Source organism: Pseudophryne corroboree, chromosome 2 (assembly GCF_028390025.1).
Source record: "Pseudophryne corroboree isolate aPseCor3 chromosome 2, aPseCor3.hap2, whole genome shotgun sequence".
Lineage (NCBI taxonomy): Eukaryota > Metazoa > Chordata > Amphibia > Anura > Myobatrachidae > Pseudophryne > Pseudophryne corroboree.
Genome location: NC_086445.1, coordinates 1,007,618,423 through 1,007,641,975, shown reverse-complemented (window position 1 = coordinate 1,007,641,975; position 23,553 = coordinate 1,007,618,423). Strand labels below are relative to the sequence as shown.

At 45.4% G+C, this 23,553-nt stretch overlaps 1 protein-coding gene across 2 annotated transcripts in view; it reads left to right on the top strand.

The window, feature by feature from the left end:
* Positions 1-23,553, top strand: part of BRWD1 (bromodomain and WD repeat domain containing 1) — a 403,503-nt gene that overhangs the window by 338,980 nt on the left and 40,970 nt on the right. For both annotated transcript variants that reach the window (XM_063956583.1, XM_063956584.1), the window contains exon 35: positions 22,308-22,460. In XM_063956583.1, the coding sequence (XP_063812653.1) occupies positions 22,308-22,460 (153 nt within the window). The remainder of the gene's footprint in view (positions 1-22,307; positions 22,461-23,553) is intronic.

Sequence of the window (23,553 nt, the reverse complement as noted above, 5' to 3'; positions counted from 1 at the left end):
TTTCCAGTGCGATGTCATTTACGGCGGATCCGGAAGTGACACGCTCGATAATTGCTATAGAGGTTTGGAAAATAGCCCAACTAGCAAGTTCCATTGAGGCTATGTCACTTCCGGCGGAACCGGAAGTGACGCTGTGCGTTCCAGCAATGGAACGCCTAGCGGGAAAAGAGCCGGGTTTTTGTTTATAAAAAGGTTTTTAAAAGGTTAAAATATGAGTAGAGTAAGTGTAAATTACAAGAGGTATTACTGGGAATCTATATAATTATATGATATAGACAGGAAACGCTGTATTGGCTTAAAGGAATGTAGACACACCTCCAGCTACAGGAAGTAGGTATGTCTTATGTGAATCATTATAAATATCTGGTCCTTCAGATTTTCATTACACCTTGAAAAAGACCTGAATTGAGGTTGAAACGCGTTGGTGTTGGACTGCTAGTGCTACCTGGGACCCGAAGGAGGTACAGCTTAGTAGGGGGAGCTTCTGTTTAATAAAACCCCTACATGCTTTGCTTTGTGCCTTCCCTAGGTGGTCATATTTGGTATGCATGTCTTTGGCATTCTGAATATCTTTTTAATTAATAAAAGTTGATGGTATACACTATGGTCTCTCCACCTATTATGTTTTGCATAAATTAACCCAAAAGAGGTTGATAACAACAAAGGTAGAATAGTGACTGTGTGGATGCTTCATCTGAACTGAAAGAACCAGAAAAAGTTATTGAGAGAGAGAAGTGACCTTTATCATCGATCGTCCTAGTGGATGCTGGGAACTCCGTAAGGACCATGGGGAATAGCGGGCTCCGAAGGAGACTGGGCACTCTAAGAAAGAATTAGGACTACCTGGTGTGCACTGGCTCCTCCCTCTATGCCCCTCCTCCAGACCTCAGTTAGAATCTGTGCCCGGCTCGAGCTGGATGCACACTAGGGGCTCTCCTGAGCTTCTAGAAAAGAAAGTATATTTAGGTTTTCTCTATCGTCCTAAGTGGATGCTGGGGTTCCTGAAAGGACCATGGGGAATAGCGGCTCCGCAGGAGACAGGGCACAAAAAAGTAAAGCTTTACTAGGTCAGGTGGTGTGCACTGGCTCCTCCCCCTATGACCCTCCTCCAGACTCTAGTTAGATTTTGTGCCCGAACGAGAAGGGTGCAATCTAGGTGGCTCTCCTAAAGAGCTGCTTAGAGAAAGTTTAGTTTAGGTTTTTTTTCTTTACAGTGAGTCCTGCTGGCAACAGGATCACTGCAACGTGGGACTTAGGGGGAAAGTAGTAAACTCACCTGCATGCAGAGTGGATTTGCTGCTTGGCTACTGGACACCATTAGCTCCAGAGGGATCGAACACAGGCCCAGCCGTGGAGTCCGGTCCCGGAGCCGCGCCGCCGACCCCCTTGCAGATGCTGAAGCGTGAAGAGGTCCGGAAAACGGCGGCTGAAGACTCCTCAGTCTTCATAAGGTAGCGCACAGCACTGCAGCTGTGCGCCATTTTCCTCTCAGCACACTTCACTGGGCAGTCACTGAGGGTGCAGAGCGCTGGGGGGGGGCGCTCTGAGAGGCAAATATAAACCTTATACAAGGCTAAAAATACCTCACATATAGCCCATAGGGGCTATATGGAGATATTTAACCCCTGCCTGACTGGAAAAATAGCGGGAGAAGAACCCGCCGAAAAAGGGGCGGGGCCTATCTCCTCAGCACACGGCGCCATTTTCTGTCACAGCTCCGCTGGTCAGAACGGCTCCCAGGTCTCTCCCCTGCACTGCACTACAGAAACAGGGTAAAACAGAGAGGGGGGGCACATTAATGGCTATATATATATATATTAAAGCAGCTATAAGGGAGCACTTAATATAAGGATATCCCTTGTATATATAGCGCTTTGTGGTGTGTGCTGGCAGACTCTCCCTCTGTCTCCCCAAAAGGGCTAGTGGGTCCTGTCTTCATTAGAGCATTCCCTGTGAGTTTGCGGTGTGTGTCGGTACGTGGTGTCGACATGTATGAGGACGATATTGGTGTGGAGGCGGAGCAATTGCCAAATATGCAGATGTCACCCCCCAGGGGGTCGACACCAGAATGGATGCCTTTATTTGTGGAATTACGTGATGGTTTATCTTCCCTTAAACAGTCAGTTGAGGACATGAGGCGGCCGGACAATCAATTAATGCCTGTCCAGGCGCCTCAAACACCGTCAGGGGCTGTAAAACGCCCTTTGCCTCAGTCGGTCGACACAGACCCAGACACGGGCACTGATTCCAGTGACGACGGTAGAAATTCAAACGTATTTTCCAGTAGGGCCACACGTTATATGATTTTGGCAATGAAGGAGACGTTACATTTAGCTGATACTACAGATACCGTAAAACAGGGTATTATGTATGGTGTAAAAAAACTATAAACAGTTTTTCCTGAATCAGAAGAATTAAATGACGTGTGTGATGAAGCGTGGGTTGCTCCTGATAAAAAGTTGATAATTTCAAAAAAGTTATTGGCATTATACCCTTTCCCGCCAGAGGTTAGGGCGCGCTGGGAAACACCCCCTAAGGTGGACAAGGCGCTCACACGCTTATCCAAACAAGTGGCGTTACCCTCTCCTGAGACGGCCGCACTTAAGGATCCATCAGATAGAAAGATGGAAGTTATTCAAAAGAATATATACACACATGCAGGTGTTATACTACGACCAGCTATAGCAACTGCCTGGATGTGCAGTGCTGGAGTAGTTTGGTCAGAATCCCTGATTGAAAATATTGATACCCTAGATAGGGACAATGTTTTACTGTCGTTAGAAAAAATAAAGGATGCATTTATCTATATGCGTGATGCACAGAGGGATATTTGCACACTGGCATCTCGGGTGAGTGCTATGTCCATTTCAGCCAGAAGAGCCTTATGGACACGACAGTGGACAGGCGATGCGGATTCAAAACGTCACATGGAGGTTTTGCCGTATAAAGGGGAGGAGTTATTTGGAGTTGGTCTATCAGACTTGGTGGCCACGGCTACTGCCGGGAAATCCACTTTTTTACCTCAAGTCACTCCCCAACAGAGAAAGGCACCGACCTTTCAACCGCAGCCTTTTCGCTCCTACAAAAATAAGAGAGCAAAGGGCTTGTCGTACCTGCCACGAGGCAGAGGAAGAGGGAAGAGACACCAACAGGCAGCTCCTTCCCAGGAACAGAAGCCCTCCCCGGCTCCTGCAAAAACCTCAGCATGACGCTGGGGCCTCTCAAGCGGACTCGGGGACAGTGGGGGGCCGTCTCAAAAATTACAGCGCGCAGTGGGCTCACTCGCAGGTAGACCCCTGGATCCTGCAGATAATATCTCAGGGGTACAGGTTGGAATTAGAGACGGATCCTCCTCATCGTTTCCTGAAGTCTGCCTTACCAACCGTCTCTTCCGAAAGGGAGAGGGTGTTGGAAGCCATTCACAAGCTGTACGCTCAGCAGGTGATAGTCAAAGTACCCCTATTACAACAAGGAAAGGGGTATTATTCCACTCTATTTGTGGTACCGAAGCCGGATGGCTCGGTAAGGCCTATTCTAAATCTGAAGTCCTTGAACCTCTACATAAAAAAGTTCAAGTTCAAGATGGAGTCACTCAGAGCAGTGATAGCGAACCTGGAAGAAGGGGACTTTATGGTATCCTTGGACATCAAGGATGCGTATCTACACGTTCCGATTTACCCCGCACACCAGGGGTACCTCAGGTTCATTGTTCAAAACTGTCACTATCAGTTTCAGACGCTGCCGTTCGGATTGTCCACGGCGCCTCGGGTCTTTACCAAGGTAATGGCCGAGATGATGATTCTTCTTCGAAGAAAAGGCGTATTAGTTATCCCATACTTGGACGATCTCCTAATAAGGGCAAGGTCCAGAGAACAGCTGGAGACAGCTTTAGCACTATCTCAAGAGGTGCTAAGACAACACGGGTGGATTCTGAATATTCCAAAATCCCATTTAATCCCGACAACTCGTCTGCTGTTCCTAGGAATGATTCTGGACACGGTTCAGAAAAAGGTTTTCCTTCCAGAGGAAAAAGCCAAGGAGTTATCCGATCTGGTCAGGAACCTCCTAAAACCAGGAAAAGTGTCAGTACATCAATGCACAAGAGTCCTGGGAAAAATGGTGGCTTCTTACGAAGCAATTCCATTCGGCAGATTCCATGCAAGAATATTCCAAAGGGATCTGTTGGACAAATGGTCAGGGTCGCATCTGCAGATGCACCTGCGAATAACCCTGTCACCAAAGACAAGGGTGTCACTTCTGTGGTGGTTGCAGAAGGCTCACCTATTAGAAGGCCGCAGATTCGGCATTCAGGATTGGATCCTGGTGACCACGGACGCCAGCCTGAGAGGCTGGGGAGCAGTCACACAAGGAAGAAACTTCCAGGGAGTATGGACGAGTCTGGAAAAGTCTCTTCACATAAACATTCTGGAACTAAGAGCAATCTACAATGCTCTAAGCCAGGCGGAACTTCTCCTGCAAGGAAAGCCGGTGTTGATTCAGTCGGACAACATCACGGCGGTCGCCCATGTAAACAGGCAGGGCGGCACAAGAAGCAGGAGTGCAATGGCAGAAGCTGCCAAGATTCTTCGCTGGGCGGAGAATCACGTGATAGCACTGTCAGCAGTGTTCATCCCGGGCGTGGACAACTGGGAAGCAGACTTCCTCAGCAGACACGATCTTCATCCGGGAGAGTGGGGTCTACATCCAGAAGTCTTCAACATGTTAATAGACCGTTGGGAAAGACCAATTGTAGACATGATGGCGTCTCGCCTCAACAAGAAACTGGACAAATATTGCGCCAGGTCAAGAGATCCACAGGCAATAGCTGTGGACGCACTGGTAACTCCTTGGGTGTACCAGTCAGTGTATGTGTTTCCTCCTCTGCCGCTCATACCAAAGGTATTGAAGATCATACGGCAAAGAAGAGTAAGAACAATACTAGTGGTTCCGGATTGGCCGAGAAGGACTTGGTATCCGGAACTTCAAGAGATGCTCACGGACGAACCGTGGCCTCTACCTCTGAGAAGGGACCTGCTACAGCAGGGTCCCTGTCTTTTTCAAGACTTACCGCGGCTGCGTTTGACGGCATGGCGGTTGAACGCCAGATCCTAAAAGGGAAAGGCATTCCAGAAGAAGTCATTCCTACCTTGATTAAGGCACGGAAGGAAGTCACCGTGAAACATTATCACCGCATTTGGCGAAAATATGTAGCGTGGTGCGAGGATCGGAGGGTTCCGACGGAGGAATTCCAACTGGGTCGTTTCCTACATTTCCTGCAATCAGGATTATCTATGGGTCTCAAATTGGGATCCATTAAGGTTCAAATTTCGGCCCTGTCAATATTCTTCCAAAAAGAATTGGCCTCTGTCCCTGAGGTCCAGACTTTTGTCAAGGGAGTACTGCATATACAGCCTCCTGTGGTGCCTCCGGTGGCACCGTGGGATCTAAATGTAGTTTTAGATTTCCTCAAATCCCATTGGTTTGAACCATTGAAAAAGGTGGATTTGAAATATCTCACATTGAAAGTGACTATGTTACTAGCCCTGGCCTCTGCCAGGAGAGTATCTGAATTGGCGGCTTTATCTTATAAAAGTCCTTATCTAATCTTCCATTCGGATAGGGCAGAACTGCGGACTCGTCCGCATTTTCTCCCTAAAGTGGTATCAGCATTTCATCTGAACCAACCTATTGTGGTGCCTGCGGCCACTAGCGACTTGGAGGACTCCAAGTTGTTGGACGTTGTCAGAGCCTTAAAAATATACATTGCAAGGACGGCTGGAGTCAGAAAATCTGACTCGCTGTTTATATTGTATGCACCCAACAAGTTGGGCGCACCTGCTTCTAAGCAGTCGATTGCTCGTTGGATTTGTAACACAATTCAACTTGCACATTCTGTGGCAGGCCTGCCACAGCCTAAAACTGTAAAAGCCCACTCCACAAGGAAGGTGGGCTCATCTTGGGCGGCTGCCCGAGGGGTCTCGGCATTACAACTCTGCCGAGCAGCTACGTGGTCGGGGGAGAACACGTTTGTAAAATTTTACAAATTTGATACCCTGGCAAAGGAGGACCTGGAGTTCTCTCATTCGGTGCTGCAGAGTCATCCGCACTCTCCCGCCCGTTTGGGAGCTTTGGTATAATCCCCATGGTCCTTTCAGGAACCCCAGCATCCACTTAGGACGATAGAGAAAATAAGAATTTACTTACCGATAATTCTATTTCTCGGAGTCCGTAGTGGATGCTGGGCGCCCATCCCAAGTGCGGATTATCTGCAATACTTGTACATAGTTATTGTTAACTAATTCGGGTTATTGTTAAGGAGCCATCTTTAAGAGGCCCTTTCTGTTGTCATACTGTTAACTGGGTTTAGATCACAAGTTGTACGGTGTGATTGGTGTGGCTGGTATGAGTCTTACCCGGGATTCAAAATGCCTCCCTTATTGTGTATGCTCGTCCGGGCACGGTACCTAACTGGAGTCTGGAGGAGGGTCATAGGGGGAGGAGCCAGTGCACACCACCTGACCTAGTAAAGCTTTACTTTTTTGTGCCCTGTCTCCTGCGGAGCCGCTATTCCCCATGGTCCTTTCAGGAACCCCAGCATCCACTACGGACTCCGAGAAATAGAATTATCGGTAAGTAAATTCTTATTTTTTTATTTTCAGTGAGATCTGCTGGAAACAGACTCACTGCTACGAGGGACTTAGGGGAGAGAAGCGAACCTACCTGCTTGCAGCTAGCTTGGGCTTCTAGGCTACTGGACACCATTAGCTCCTGGACACCATTAGCTCCAGAGGGATCGAACACAGGCCCAGCCTCGGTCGTCCGGTCCCGGAGCCGCGCCGCCGTCCCCCTTGCAGAGCCAGAAGCAAGAAGAACGTCCAGGAAATCGGCGGATGAAGACCCCAGTCTTCATTAAGGTAGCGCACAGCACTGCAGCTGTGCGCCATTGCTCCCCATGCACACCTCACATTCCGGTCACTGATGGGTGCAGGGCGCTGGGGGGGGGGGGGCGGGGGCGCCCGCGCCCTGGGCTGCAATAAGATTACCTTACATTGGCAAAAAATACACATAATATAGTCATTAAGACTATATGTGTGTAAAATCCCCTGCCATATATCCATAAAAAAAAGCGGGAGAAGTCCGCCGCGGGGCTATCTCCCTCAGCACACGGGCGCCATTTCCTCTCACAGCTCCGCTGGAAGGACGCTCCCCAGGCTCTCCCCTGCAGTTTCCAGGCTCAATAGGGTAAAAAAGAGAGGGGGGGGGGCACTAAATTTAGGCGCAAATACTATATATATATATATATATATATATATATATATATATATATATATATATATAAATTAGTAACATAATCAGATGCGCTCAGTCAGAATGAAACAGTCTTAAGCCTATGTAGCTTAAAAACACTTCTCTAATCAAAAGAGAGTGAAAGCACCAGTGTCCTTTTTTTTTCAATAGAACCGCAGCTCCCCCGCCGTCATAAATAACCCGGAATTCCACGGGAAGGCAGATATCTAAAAAGAGAGACAGGGGGGGCGCTTCATAGTGCAAAATCAATTTTTAATTATAAAAGCACACTGCTACTGCAGTTTAAAACACAGCGATATATGCCCGTACCAGAACAAACTCCGCTGTGGGCTTAATACCACATGATATATAACACACAAGTGCCCCCGGCAATTTCTCCAAACCTCCGGCAGATCTCCTGAGACAGGACCTCAGCCCCGTGCCGCTGGACCGCTGGATACAGCCGCCGCACGTCGGGACACCGTCACCCGTCGATAACCACCGAGGCAGGAGGGGGCACGACCACACACGTCAGCAAGCCACGCCCCTACGCGTTTCGTCACAGACTTCGTCAGAGGGCTGGCTTGCTGAACGTCGGACATTACCTTTTAAAACAGTTCTCACCAATCAGCTACTTCCAATGATTAAAATACACACAGTGCACGCACCATAGACCGTCCATGTCTGGAAACAAGTGTCTTTCATTAAGTTAATTAAAATTAAAACAATTAACTGGCTGGTAGTTTAAACAATTATTTTTATTATTAACATACTGCAGTTAGCTTTTAAAAAGTGCTATCCTGCTTATTGCAGTTTAATCGATCCTTTGAGGGTAAATAGTAATTTAGTTATATGAGCGGTAATTGTGAATAACAAGATGATTAATCAACAATTAAGATTGACATTCGCCAGTCTAGTGTGGGAGCACTTTACAAAAGATTTCACAGAAACAAAATGAGCCACTTCTACTACAATGTTTCATTTTAGTCCTAAGCATATTAAGATGAAATATTTAACAGCATTAAATCAGCACTTTATGTAACCCTTATTTACTTTATAAAGGGCCACACATATAAAAGATATAAATGACATAAATGGCAACAGGTATAAGGGACATACTAATTGACATTTCTACATATAGTAACTTCCTATAAATGATTGCACACGAGTAACATGCTGAACATTCTGCTCAGCTAGTATTTAATTAAGATTGACCGGTCACTATATTTTCAAAAAAAAAAAATTAATTAACAAAAGATTACCAAAGTCAGAGGCGGTATTGATATGGGGGACACTCAGACTACAGGATTTTTCCAAACCTCATATTCACCGTTCCTCAATAAATGGTGTCAATTCATAATTTTCGTTTAACCCTTTTGGTATCAAGGTATTTAGTGTTATTATCCAAAAGGTTTCCCTTTTAATCAGTTTTTTGTCACGACTGCCTCCTCTTTGGTCTTGCATCACTTGTTCAATTCCCTTGAATTTCAATCCCTTTGGGTCACTGTTGTGATGTTTATGAAAGTGTCTCGGCACGCTATGGTTCATTACCCCATTTTTAATATTCCGCAGATGCTCGAGGACCCTGATTTTTAAAGGTCTTTTGGTCTTCCCTATATATTTAAGCCCACATGGGCACATCAGCATGTAGATAATATAGCATGAATTGCAATTAATAAAAGAATTAATCAGATGTTGTTCATTTGATATATTACCTTCAAAATATTTTGCACCTTTTAATCCCTGTGGGCATATTTTACATGATCCGCATGGATAAAATCCTTTTATATTTCCAAGTATTAACTTATTACTTGGTATGCGATCATTTGACACCTTTTGTAAACAGCTCTTTGAAATCATACTTTTTATTGTCTTAGCTCTCCTATAGACAATAGTGGGCTTAGTGGGAAGATTTTTACCTAATATCGGATCCATTTGCAATATGTGCCAATTTTTCCGTAAAATCTTCTCTACTGTCTTATTCGCATCATTAAATTGCGTACTAAAGGGGCATAATAGTTTTGAATCATCCTCCCCCCATTTCTTTTTTTCCTTATATTGAAGCAATTCTTCCCTCTCCTTATTTCTAGCTGTACGTTTTGCTCTTTCTACTAGGCTGGTGGGATAACCCCTGTCATGGAATCTATTGCTATAAATGGTAGATTGTTCTTCATATTTTTCTATTCTAGAGCAATTCCTTCTCAGTCGTGTAAATTGTGAAAGAGGTATATTTTCTTTCCATCTACCCAGATGACAGCTATCAAAATGCAAATAGCTATTGCTGTCAACCTTTTTAAAGTGTGTTGATGTTTCCACTACTCCAGTATAGACTGATTGTGATGAGTCAAGTACCAAATCAAGGAATTCTATTCGCTCCCCACCTATAGTATATGTGAATTTGAGATTAAATTCATTTATGTTGATTTTACTCATAAAATTTTCAAATTCAACTTCATTACTATCCCAAATAATTAGGATATCATCAATATATCTCTTAAAAATAACAAGATGTTCTTTCATATCTCCAATCAGTGTTTCACTTTCCCACTGGCCCATGTAAAGGTTAGCTAGACTTGGGGCACAAATACTGCCCATCGCAGTCCCGCACAGTTGTATAAACCACTCATCTAGGAAGGTAAAGTAATTATGTTTCAACACAAATTCCAAACAATTACACAGGAAGTTGATCATATGTTCAGTCATTTCAGGATCATTGATCAGGGTTTGTCTTACAGCTTCTACTCCCTTTTTATGGGGGATAGCTGTATACAAAGATTGTACATCAATTGAGCACCACAAGTACTTTTTTTGCCACTCTATACCTCTGACTAATTGCAAAACTTGAGTGGAATCCTGAACATAAGATTCTAATTTTACCACATATTTTTTCAAAAATATTTCTATATATTCAGAGAGTCTAGACGTCAGTGATCCAATTCCACTAATAATGGGGCGACCTGGGGGATGAGACAGATTTTTATGAATCTTAGGGATATGGTAAAATGTTGCCACTCTTGGGTTCTTGTTAAGCAGATAATTATATTCCTCTAAGTTGATACTGCCATTCTTTAGACCTTCAGTTAGTAGTACTTCAAGTTCTTCTAGGAAGACATTTGTAGGATCCTTTTCAAGTTTAGAATAAGAAACTTTATCTAATAAAAGGTTATATGCCTCTTTTTCATAGTACTCTCGATCCATAACCACTACCCCCCCCCCCTTTATCAGCATTTTTAATGATTAAATTTTTATTATCAGCCAGTCCTTTCAATGCTTCAAATTCCTTTTTTGTTAGGTTTTTATTTTTCAGGGAGCAAGGGATTTTGTCTATGTCGTTCTTCACTATTTTAGAGAATAATTCTATATAGGGACCCTTTGATTCAACAGGATAATAGGTAGATTTTGATTTTAAACCAGATAATGAGCTTGTGCTCAAATTCTTATTTTCCCAGTTCCTAATGGGTGCATCTGATTTTCTCAGAAAATGGCGTTTAAGCGTCAAATTTCTCATGTAAAGGTCTAAATCTATATACAAATTAAATTTATTTGGACCACAGGAGGGGGCATAATTCAGGCCTTTTTTCAAAACAACCTTTTCCACAGATGTCAGGGTAGTACTTGAGATGTTAAAAATGCCCTCATCCATATTTTCAGCTACAGGTTTCTCACCTTTGCCTCTCTTCTTGGTAGCTCTTCTACCTCTTTTTCTGCCCATCTTCTTTTCACTCCTCCTGGGGAGCCTGGCAACTCTTTTAATGTCTGGTGTCCCAGCCTGTCTTTCCATTGGTTTCCTTGTTCTAAAAAAACCTCTCTATCATTAGTTCCATACGAATTAAGTCTCTCAAACCTATTCCTATGTACAAAACCTCTTGGTCTCTCAGTGGCAACATATTTACCAGTACGTTTGGGATATTCCCATTGGTTCCCGTAGTTTGAATTTTTCCGTTCCCGCCACTGTCTATCCCTCTCTCTACCCTCCCATTGCTGGGGGCGACTATTTTGCCAACGTCTTGGTTGATCCCTTCTGGAGTCATATCTAACCCTTTGGGAAAATTGTTCTCTTTGTATAACATTAATTTTTTTATTTCTATTCATGCTTCTTTCCTGATGCCATGTTCGTACCTGATTTTTAAGGTAATCTTCCTTATCCCTCTGGAATTTTTTTACTTTTGTATCCATTACCTTCTCTTCAATATTTTTAACTTTAGTATCTATGATTTTTTTATTTTTAATAAATACCTCTGTATCTTTTATACCCTGCAATTTAATATCCAGCTGTTCTAAATCTTTACCTCTTTTAGAATTTTTTTCTTTTCAAAGACCAATAGCCTCATTAGCTCCATTGAGCATTCATCTAAAATCCTGAACCATTCTTTCAAAAATTGGGGATTTTCTTGGCCCATGGTGGGATTTTTTGTTAATCTTAAACCCCTCGGTATTCTCCCATGTTTAATATAATTTTCAAGGCCCATCACATCCCACCACGTTTTTGTCTCTTTAATGAGTAATTTCTCTAATGTGTAATACACCTCATCATTCTCAACGCCCGTCTCCGTCAAGTTTTGACTAGGTTCTTTTACAGAATCCTCAAAAATTCTTGCACATTCTTGTGTACGTTTAGATCTATACTCAGAACTTCTGAACATTATTAAAACAAACAAGATTTTTGATAGCACACAATTAAAAATAAAAATAAAAAAAGGTGAGGAAAAATAAATACAGCCTCCTACAGTAATCAGCCAGAAAGACTTCTCCAGATGGTAAGTGCTTTTGTCAAGTAGCTACAACACCTGTGCTGCAACCTGATTAATTTGGAATTCAGTTGGTACATACATAAATTAGTAACATAATCAGATGCGCTCAGTCAGAATGAAACAGTCTTAAGCCTATGTAGCTTAAAAACACTTCTCTAATCAAAAGAGAGTGAAAGCACCAGTGTCCTTTTTTTTCAATAGAACCGCAGCTCCCCCGCCGTCATAAATAACCCGGAATTCCACGGGAAGGCAGATATCTAAAAAGAGAGACAGGGGGGGCGCTTCATAGTGCAAAATCAATTTTTAATTATAAAAGCACACTGCTACTGCAGTTTAAAACACAGCGATATATGCCCGTACCAGAACAAACTCCGCTGTGGGCTTAATACCACATGATATATAACACACAAGTGCCCCCGGCAATTTCTCCAAACCTCCGGCAGATCTCCTGAGACAGGACCTCAGCCCCGTGCCGCTGGACCGCTGGATACAGCCGCCGCACGTCGGGACACCGTCACCCGTCGATAACCACCGAGGCAGGAGGGGGCACGACCACACACGTCAGCAAGCCACGCCCCTACGCGTTTCGTCACAGACTTCGTCAGAGGGCTGGCTTGCTGAACGTCGGACATTACCTTTTAAAACAGTTCTCACCAATCAGCTACTTCCAATGATTAAAATACACACAGTGCACGCACCATAGACCGTCCATGTCTGGAAACAAGTGTCTTTCATTAAGTTAATTAAAATTAAAACAATTAACTGGCTGGTAGTTATATATGTTATATGTTATATATGTTATATATCATGTGGTATTAAGCCCACAGCGGAGTTTGTTCTGGTACGGGCATATATCGCTGTGTTTTAAACTGCAGTAGCAGTGTGCTTTTATAATTAAAAATTGATTTTGCACTATGAAGCGCCCCCCCTGTCTCTCTTTTTAGATATATATATATATATATATATATATATATATATATATATAGCTGCTATAGGGTAAAATCACTCATTATAGTGTACATCCCTGTGATTTATAGCGCTGTGGTGTGTGCTGGCATACTCTCTCTCTGTCTCCCCAAAGGACTTTGTGGGGTCCTGTCCTCAGTCAGAGCATTCCCTGTGTGTGTGCGGAGTGTCGGTACGGCTGTGTCGACATGTTTGATGAGGAGGCTTTATGTGGAGGCGGAGCAGGTGCCGATAAATGTGATGTCACCCCCTGCGGGGTCGACACCTAAGTGGATGGATATGTTGAAGGAATTACGTGACAGTGTCAACTCCTTACATAAGAGGTTTGATGACATAGCAGATGTGGGACAGCCGGCTTCTCAGTCCGTGCCTGCCCAGGCGTCTCAAAAGCCATCAGGGGCTCAAAAACGCCCGCTACCTCAGATGGCAGACACAGATGTCGACACGGATACTGACTCCAGTGTCGACTATGATGAGACTAGTGTACATTCCAATAGGGCCATCCGTTACATGATTACGGCAATAAAAAATGTGTTGCACATTTCTGACATTAACCCTGGTACCACAAAAAAGGGTATTATGTTTGGGGAGCAAAAGCAACCTGTGGTTTTTCCCCCTTCTGAAGAGTTAAATGAAGTGTGTGATGAAGCGTGGGTTTACCCCGATAAGAAACTGGTAATTTCCAAAAAGTTACTAAGGGCGTACCCTTTCCCGCCAGAGGATAGGATACGTTGGGAGACATCCCCTAGGGTGGATAAAGCGCTCACACGCTTGTCAAAGAAGGTGGCACTACCGTCTCCGGATACGGCCGCCCTAAAGGAGCCTGCGGATAGAAGCAGGAGGCTATCCTGAAGTCTGTATATACACACACTCAGGTATTATACTGAGACCGGCTATTGCTTCAGCATGGATGTGCAGTTCTGCAGCTGCGTGGTCAGATTCCCTGTCTGATAACATTGATACCCTTGACAGGGACACTATATTGCTAACTGTAGAGCATATTAAAGACGTAGTCTTATACATGAGAGATGCACAGAGGGATATTTGCCAACTGGCATCTAGAATAAATGCAATGTCCATTTCTGCCAGGAGAGTATTATGGACTCGGCAGTGGACAGGTGATGCGGATTCTAAAAGGCACATGGAGGTTTTGCCTTACAAGGGTGAGGAATTGTTTGGGGATGGTCTCTCGGACCTCGTTTCCACAGCGACGGCTGGGAAGTCGACATTTTTACCCCATGTTCCCTCACAGCCAAAGAAAGCACCGTATTATCAGGTACAGTCCTTTCGGCCCCAGAAAGGCAAGCAGGTTAAAGGCGCGTCCTTTCTGCCCAGAGGTAGGGGGAAAAAGCTGCACCAAACAGCAAGTTCCCAGGAACAAAAGTCCTCTCCCGCTTCCTCTAAGTCCACCGCATGACGCTGGGGCTCCACAGGTGGAGCCAGGTGCGGTGGGGGCCCGTCTCCGGAACTTCAGCGACCAGTGGGTTCGCTCACGGGTGGATCCCTGGATTCTACAAGTGGTATCTCAGGGGTACAAGCTGGAATTCGAGACGTCTCCCCCTGGCCGTTTCCTCAAATCAGCCTTGCCAACTACTCCCCAGACGGGGAGACGGTGCTGGAGGCGATTCACAAGCTGTACTCCCAGCAGGTGATAACCAAAGTACCCCTCCTTCAACAGGGACGGGGTTTCTATTCCACAATGTTTGTGGTACCGAAACCGGATGGTTCGGTGAGACCCATTTTAAATTTGAAATCCTTGAACACTTATATAAGAAGGTTCAAGTTCAAAATGGAATCGCTCAGGGCGGTTATTGCAAGCCTGGACGAAGGGGATTACATGGTATCACTGGACATCAAGGATGCTTATCTGCATATCCCCATTTACCCTCCTCACCAGGAGTACCTCAGATTTGTGGTACAGGACTGTCATTACCAATTCCAGACGTTGCCGTTTGGTCTGTCCACGGCACCGAGGGTATTTACCAAGGTAATGACCGAAATGATGATACTCCTTCGAAAAAAGGGAGTTATAATTATCCCGTACTTGGACGATCTCCTTATAAAGGCGAGGTCCAGGGAACAGTTGTTGATTGGAGTAGCACTAGCTCGGGAAGTGCTACAACAGCACGGCTGGATCCTGAATATTCCAAAGTCGCAGCTGGTTCCTACAACGCGTCTACTGTTCCTGGGGATGGTTCTGGACACAGAACAGAAAAAGGTGTTTCTCCCGGAGGAGAAGGCCAAGGAGTTGTCATCTCTAGTCAGAGACTTCCTAAAACCAAAACAGGTGTCGGTGCACCACTGCACGCGAGTCCTGGGAAAGATGGTAGCTTCTTACGAAGCAATTCCATTCGGAAGGTTTCATGCAAGGATCTTTCAGTGGGATCTGTTGGACAAGTGGTCCGGATCGCATCTTCAGATGTATCGGCTGATAACCCTGTCTCCAAGGACCAGGGTGTCGCTGTTGTGGTGGCTGCAGAGTGCTCATCTTCTAGAGGGCCGCAGATTCGGCATACAGGACTGGGTCCTGGTGACCACAGATGCCAGCCTTCGAGGTTGGGGGGCAGTCACACAGGGAAGAAACTTCCAAGGACTATGGACGAGTCAGGAGACTTCCCTACACATAAATATTCTGGAACTAAGGGCCATTTACAATGCCCTAAGTCTGGCAAGACCCCTGCTTCAACACCAGCCGGTGCTGATCCAGTCAGACAACATCACGGCGGTCGCCCATGTAAACCGTCAGGGCGGCACAAGAAGCAGGATGGCGATGGCAGAAGCCACAAGGATTCTCCGATGGGCGGAAAATCATGTGTTAGCACTGTCAGCAGTGTTCATTCCGGGAGTGGACAACTGGGAAGCAGACTTCCTCAGCAGGCACGACCTCCACCCGGGAGAGTGGGGACTTCATCCAGAAGTCTTCCAAATGATTGTACACCGTTGGGAAAGGCCACAGGTGGACATGATGGCGTCCCGCCTCAACAAAAAGCTAAAAAGATATTGCGCCAGGTCAAGGGACCCTCAGGCGATAGCTGTGGACGCTCTAGTGACACCGTGGGTGTACCAGTCGGTTTATGTGTTCCCTCCTCTGCCTCTCATACCCAAGGTACTGAGAATAATAAGAAGGAGAGGAGTAATGGAGTAATTACTATACTTGTGGTTCCGGATTGGCCAAGAAGAGCTTGGTACCCAGAACTTCAAGAAATGATCTCAGAGGACCCATGGCCTCTGCCTCTCAGACAGGACCTGCTGCAGCAGGGGCCCTGTCTGTTCCAAGACTTACCGCGGCTGCGTTTGACGGCATGGCGGTTGAGCACCGGATCCTAAAAGAAAAGGGCATTCCAGAGGAAGTCATTCCTACGCTGATAAAAGCTAGGAAAGATGTGACCGTAAGACATTATCACCGCATATGGCGAAAATATGTTGCTTGGTGTGAGGCCAGGAAGGCTCCAACGGAGGAATTTCAGCTCGGTCGATTTCTGCACTTCCTACAGTCAGGAGTGACTATGGGCCTAAAATTGGGTTCCATTAAGGTCCAGATCTCGGCTCTGTCGATTTTCTTCCAAAAAGAACTGGCTTCACTGCCTGAAGTTCAGACTTTTGTTAAAGGAGTGCTGCATATTCAGCCCCCTTTTGTGCCTCCAGTGGCACCGTGGGATCTCAACGTGGTGTTGGATTTCCTAAGGTCGCATTGGTTTGAGCCACTTAAAACCGTGGAGCTAAAATACCTCACGTGGAAAGTGGTCATGCTGTTGGCCTTGGCGTCGGCCAGGCGTGTATCAAAATTGGCGGCTTTGTCATGTAAAAGCCCTTATCTGGTTTTTCATATGGATAGGGCAGAATTGAGGACTCGTTCCCAATTCCTTCCTAAGGTGGTTTCAGCTTTTCATGTGAACCAACCTATTGTGGTGCCTGCGGCTACTCGGGACTTGGAGGATTCCAAGTTACTGGACGTAGTCAGGGCCCTGAAAATATGTTTCCAGGACGGCTGGAGTCAGGAAAACTGACTCCCTATTTATCCTGTATGCACCCAACAAGCTGAGTGCTCCTGCTTCTAAGCAGACGATTGCTCGCAGGATCTGTAGCCCGATTCAACTTGCACATTCTGTAGCATCCTAAATCTGTAAAAGCCCATTCCAATAGGAAAGTGGGCTCTTCTTGGGCGGCTGCCCGAGGGGTCTCGGCTTTACAACTTTGCCGAGCTGCTACTTGGTCGGGTTCAAACACATTTGCAAAATTCTACAAGTTTGATACCCTGGCTGAGGAGGACCTTGAGTTTGCTCATTCGGTGCTGCAGAGTCATCCGCACTCTCCCGCCCGTTTGGGAGCTTTGGTATAATCCCCATGGTCCTTATGGAGTACCCAGCATCCACTAGGACGTCAGAGAAAATAAGAATTTACTCACCGGTAATTCTATTTCTCGTAGTCCGTAGTGGATGCTGGGCGCCCATCCCAAGTGCGGATTGTCTGCAATACTTGTATATAGTTATTGCCTAACTAAAGGGTTATTGTTCTGAGCCATCTGTTCGTGAGGCTCAGTTGTTGTTCATACTGTTAACTGGATATAGTACCACGAGTTGTACGGTGTGATTGGTGTGGCTGGTATGAGTCTTACCCGGGATTCCAAATCCCTTCCTTATTGTGTCAGCTCTTCCGGGCACAGTTTCCCTAACTGAGGTCTGGAGGAGGGGCATAGAGGGAGGAGCCAGTGCACACCAGGTAGTCCTAATTCTTTCTTTAGAGTGCCCAGTCTCCTTCGGAGCCCGCTATTCCCCATGGTCCTTACGGAGTTCCCAGCATCCACTACGGACTACGAGAAATAGAATTACCGGTGAGTAAATTCTTATTTTTCCTATTGGAACTATATATTTATTAATTGATTATACTTATTGTTGGACATTTTCTAAGGTACCTCTAGAAAAGTGTGCAGGAATCCTTCTTTCCATCTTCACAGTCTACACGTTTCAGATGAGGACTCGACGGAGGTGTGGACTCATCGCACTCCAGGTCTGCATACAAAGACGAGGAGGAAGGCCTCAGCTCTGTGGATATACCTGAGCTAATTAGTGCTATGAAAGTCATATCATTAGAGGAGGCAGCAGAGCCTTTATTAAAATCTAAGGCACCTGTGTTTAAACATCCCAAAACAGTTAGGACTGAGATTCCTTGGTCAGAACAGCTGACGGAAGTTATGCAAGAGTCCTGGGTTATGCCCAGTAAGAAGTTTAGAATTCCAAAGAAGTGGAATTCCTATTATCTTCTTCCTGCTGGGGACTGTTTAAAATGGGAGGTGGCTCCCAAAGTAGATACACATGCCATTCGATTGGTGCGAATTATCTACATTACCTCTGCCTTCAACATCATTAAATGATGTCACGGATAGGAAAATAGATGGTTTTCTAAAAACCATTTTCTCTCTGTCTGGGGCAATCATAAGATCAGCCATGGCTTCAGCCTGGATGGCGAAAGCAGTGGCAGCCTGGGCTGATGCATTGGAGGATCTTTCAATGGCATCTAGAGCGCAAAAATCCCATATTGCACATATCAAACAGGAGGCTATTTTTATGGAAGAAGCCGCTTTGGATAAGGGTACATTTGCCTCTCAGTCATCAGCCTCAGCAGTAGCAGCTCGCACAGCGTTTTGGCTACGTACATGGAGTCTTTGCCCTTTACTAGATATATTCTTTTTGTTAGAGAATGAAACAGCATTTTGGAGTAAGAAACAGATTCCAAGAAAGTAAAGTTTCCTTCCACACACAAATCCAAGCCTAGATTTCCAGCTTTTCGGCCCATTCGGACTCAAGGAAAAGCAAAAGGAAAGGGTTATGGCAAACAGTCTCAATCTGACAAGTCTGGTAAGACTAAAAAGCATTGGGCTACCAGAGGACCGGCGTCCAAATCAGAAGATAAGCCATCAGCCTGATGGTGTGGGCCTCCCCACCTGGGGGACCCCAGGGTGGGAGGCAGACTTCAGTTTGCACAGATCTGGCAGCAGTCTGCCACAGATGCCTGGGTGTAAGTAGCTGTATCTCACGGTTATGCATTTGCTTTCAAGATGCACTTTCCTCAAAGGTCTTTTTGTACCAACCCGTCTTCAGTGGAATCGAAGACCAGGGCTATGGAAGAGACAGTTCAGAAGTTGCTTCAGTGAGGAGTGATAATTCCAAATACTCCTGCGCAACAAGGACAGGGTTTTTACTCCAAACTGTTTCTAGTCCTAAAGTCAAATGGGTCGTACCGGCCCATACTCAATCTCAAAGTGCTGATCAAGTACATTTAGGTGCCTCTGTTTCATATGGAGACTTTACGTTCCACTATTTTGGCCATGGAGCCGGAGGATTTGATGGTATCCCTGGATATCCAGGATGCTTACTTACATGTTCCTATAGCACTGTCCCATCAGCGCTATCTCAGGTTTGCTATCTTCCAGCATAATTTTAAGTTTCAGGCCTACCATTTGGACTGGCCACAGGTCCCAGAGTATTCACCAAAATTATGGTGGTAATGGCATCTTCTCTCCGTCAGCAGGGGATAAGGATTTTTCCATACCTCGACGATTTATTACTCCTGGCACAATCTCAGGAATTGCTTCAGTGTCCTCTGCATCAGACAATAACTTGTTTACAGAGACACGGTTGGCTCATAAATTGGGCAAAGTTGTCCCTGGTTCCCACACAATGGATGACTCATTTGGGGGCTGTGCTGGATTCAGGTCTTCAGAGAGTAATTCAGCCTCTGAACAGAATATCCAAAATTCAGTCAAGGATTCAGGAGCTGCTACACAGTCAAGGGGTATCCATTCACGCCGCAATGCGTGTGATGGGGTTGATTGTGTTGACATTCGACATGGTGGAGTATGCTCAGTTCCACCTAAGGCCTCTGCAACTTCTTATTTTTTACAAATGGAATGGTTTTCATCACACAATAAAAATGCAGACTATGGTCCTTCCTCTGGAAGTAAGGAGGTCATTAGCCTGGTGGTTGCAGACATCTCATCTGGACAAAGGGAGACCCTTTTGGATATCAGATTGGGAAATTCTGACAACGGATGCCAGTCTTCAGGGCTGGGGAGCGGAGTCGGGAAGGAGTTATTTCCAGGGTGCAGTGGACCAATGAAGAAAGTTTCCTGCCAATAAATATATTGGAACTTCGGGCCATATATATGGCACTTATTCAGGCAAAGTACATCCTTCATGGGAAACCAGTTCAAATCCGCTCGGACAATGCAACGGCAGTAGCGTACCTCAACCATCAGGGAGGAACTCGCAGCCAGAATGCAATGAAGGAGGTAAGTCGCACGTTAAAGTGGGCAGAACTTCATCATCCAGCGTTGTCCGCAGTGTTCATTCCGGGAGTCCTAAACTGGGAAAAAGATTTTTTCAGTCGACACACCCTTCATGCAAACGAATGGGCTTTACACCCAGAAGTCTTCAAAATTCTGATAGACAAATGGGGGTTACCGGAGATAGATCTCATGGCGTCACGTCAGAACAACAAAGTTCCCGCGTATGGGTCAAGAACAAAGGATCCCAAAGCTATCTTTGTGGATGCCCTGTCAGTGATATGGGACTTTCGTCTGGCCTATTTGTTTCCACCAATCGCCTTGTTACCCAGGGTGATGCGAAAGGCGAAACGAGGAAGGGGCGCCGTGTTAATAATAGCCACAGCTTGGCCCAGAAGACATTGGTACACAGATCTGCAGAGTCTGTCGATGGATGCTCCATTCCTACTACCTCAAGGTCCAGATCTACTGTCTCAGGGTCCTTGCTATCACAAGCACCTGGATCGACTGTCTTTGACAACGTGACTCTTGAGACTTCCATCCAGAAAGAAAGAGGATTTTCACAACAGGTAATTCAAACAGTGCTCAGAGCAAGGAAACCTTCCTCAGCTCGCATTTATCACCGAATATGGCTAGCATATATTCAATGGTGCAGTGGCCGGAAAATTGACCCTAGGTCTTTCAGAGTTTCCAGAGTCCTAGCATTTCTTCAGGCAGGTATGGACAAAGGTCTACGGGTGGCTTCCTTGAGAGTGCAAGTATCCGCATTGACTGTATATTCTTTTTTTACCAGAAAAAAATTGCTAACCTACAGAACGTGGGCACTTTTTTTCCAGGGAATGCTGCACATTCAACCTCCTTTTGTTCCTCCTACAGTGCCTTGTGACTTAAGTTTAGTCCTTAAGGCCCTTCAGGTTGCCCCATTTGAACTACTAAAACAAGTGGATCTTAAATGTTTGACTGCTAAAGTTCTCTTTCTACTGGCTATTGCTTCAGCTAGAAGAGTTTCAGATTTAGGCTCTTTATGTCGCCCACCTTTTCTGTTTTTTTTTTTTTTTTTATCCAGATAGAGCAGTTCTCAGAACTAAATCTGGGTATCTTCCTAAGGTTATGTCTAAATTCCACCTTAACGAAGAAATCATAGTCCCGGCCTTCCAGGGCCCGGACCTTTCTACGGGAGATGCATCGCTGTACGTAGTCCGTGACTTAAGGATCTACGTGGATTGTACCAGTGTCATCAGAAAAACAGACACACTCTTCGTTCTCTACGGATTTCACAAGAGAGGATGGCAGGCTGATAAGCAGACACTGGCGAGGTGGCATCGGATGACTATCTCAGTAGCATATTCTGAAGCTGATCTCCCTGTAATGGCTATTGTCTCTGCTCACTCTACTAGTAAGGTAGGTCCATCATGGGGGCCCAACATGGTGCTTCAGCAGAACAGATATGTAAGGCAGCCACATGGTCTTCCATTAACACATTCATTAGATATTATGCCTTTGATACATTTGCTTCTCAGGACGCTTATTTCAGGCGAAGGATTCTCCTGTCCAATCAGGAACCGTCCCCACCACTAAATTGCTTTGGGACATCCCAATGTTATCCTGTGGATAACCTGTGGACCCTGCCTGAGAAATAATCGTTATGGTAGACCTACCGTTGATAACGCTATTTCTCCTAAGTCCACAGGGATCCCACCCTGACACACCTGATTTGAGGATCCTTTCACTCACTAAACTCTTCCTCCTTGTACGTAAGGGTGAGCATGTGTCTTCTTCTCGCCTGATTAGGGCTCTCTATGATGCTCCTGCCTTGAGCTTTGGAAAAACAACTGATTAGCCTGAGCCAGGAGGCGGGGATATAGGGACGGTCCCGTTGCATGCTGGGAGGCCGAAAGCTTTGATCGTTTGGTGCCAAGCTGCTGTCGCTACCTCATATCCCAGTGTTATCCTGTGGATTTGGAAGAACTAGCGTCATCAACAGTAAGTCTGCCATAACGATTATTTTTCTTTTTCCGTAGGATTACGAGATCATTATAAAAACACCTATGGATTTTGGGACCATAAAGGAAAAATTGTCAGCCAGGAATTACAGAAGTCCCCTGGAATTGTGTGAGGATATGAGATTAGTTTTCTCCAATGCCAGGCTATACACGCCAAATAAAAAATCACGGGTAAGATATTTTTTACACTAGGACTCCATATAGTGGTCATGCTCACATCTAACTGTATTGGCTTGTGCTCATTGAAGAAACCTTGGTGGAAAATATACTGAAGGGACAAAAGTCATGGTATAGATGCCTAGTATTGTGTTAGGACCACCTGTAGCCCAGCGAAATGCATTGATTCCACAAGTGGACAGAAGACCTCTGGAGAGATGTTGACCTATGCCGTCTGGAGAGCTTACCATGGCTCCCTGATATTTGTAGGGGCAGGATCTTGGGAGCGAATGGACTTCTCCACTATATCCCATCAATGCTCAACTGGGTTAATGTCAGACGAATGTAGTGGCCACACCATTCATTGGAACTCCCCAGAATGCTCCTTGAACCAAATTTGGACAACTTGGGACCGATGACGCAGTGCATTATCCTGCTTGGAAGATTCCATCATTGAGGAGGTACATGAAGTCCACGAAGGGCTGCAAATGGTCACCAAGCACTGCAACGTAGCAGTTACCAGTGAACAACTTGTTCAGACAGACCAGCGGAATCAACCCATGCCACATGGACAACCCCCACACTATTATGGGACCACCACCAGCCTGCGCTGTGTCCAGTGTTGTAGTGTTAACAGGGGTACTCTGGTGGATCTTTTGCTACTATATACCATAGAAACATAAGAATGCTGCACTGACCTGTTGGCTATGGCTCTGGTACCTCCTGCATTGAATGTGCATGGTAGTGCCTTCAATGAGGTATTCCTGGTACACATGTGACACTGTAGAGCGAGGAATGTTGAATGTCCACAAAACTTCAGAAATGGAATGTCCCATCCATTGGGCACCCACTATCATGCCTCATTCGAACGCCAAAAATTTACGTTGTGTTGCCGTGAGCAGCCTAGCCGGTGTTCAAACTGACTCACGATATGTCAGATTATACTGATGCAGGTCTGGGCATTTCCAAGTTGCCACAGTACGGTGGCGCCAACTACCAATATCTTAACGTACTTCTATCCCATGACTTTTGGCGCTGCAGTGTATAAATGTGGCGATTCTGAGTGTAAGACCTTAACTATACAATAAAAGGGTGTCCATAAACCTTT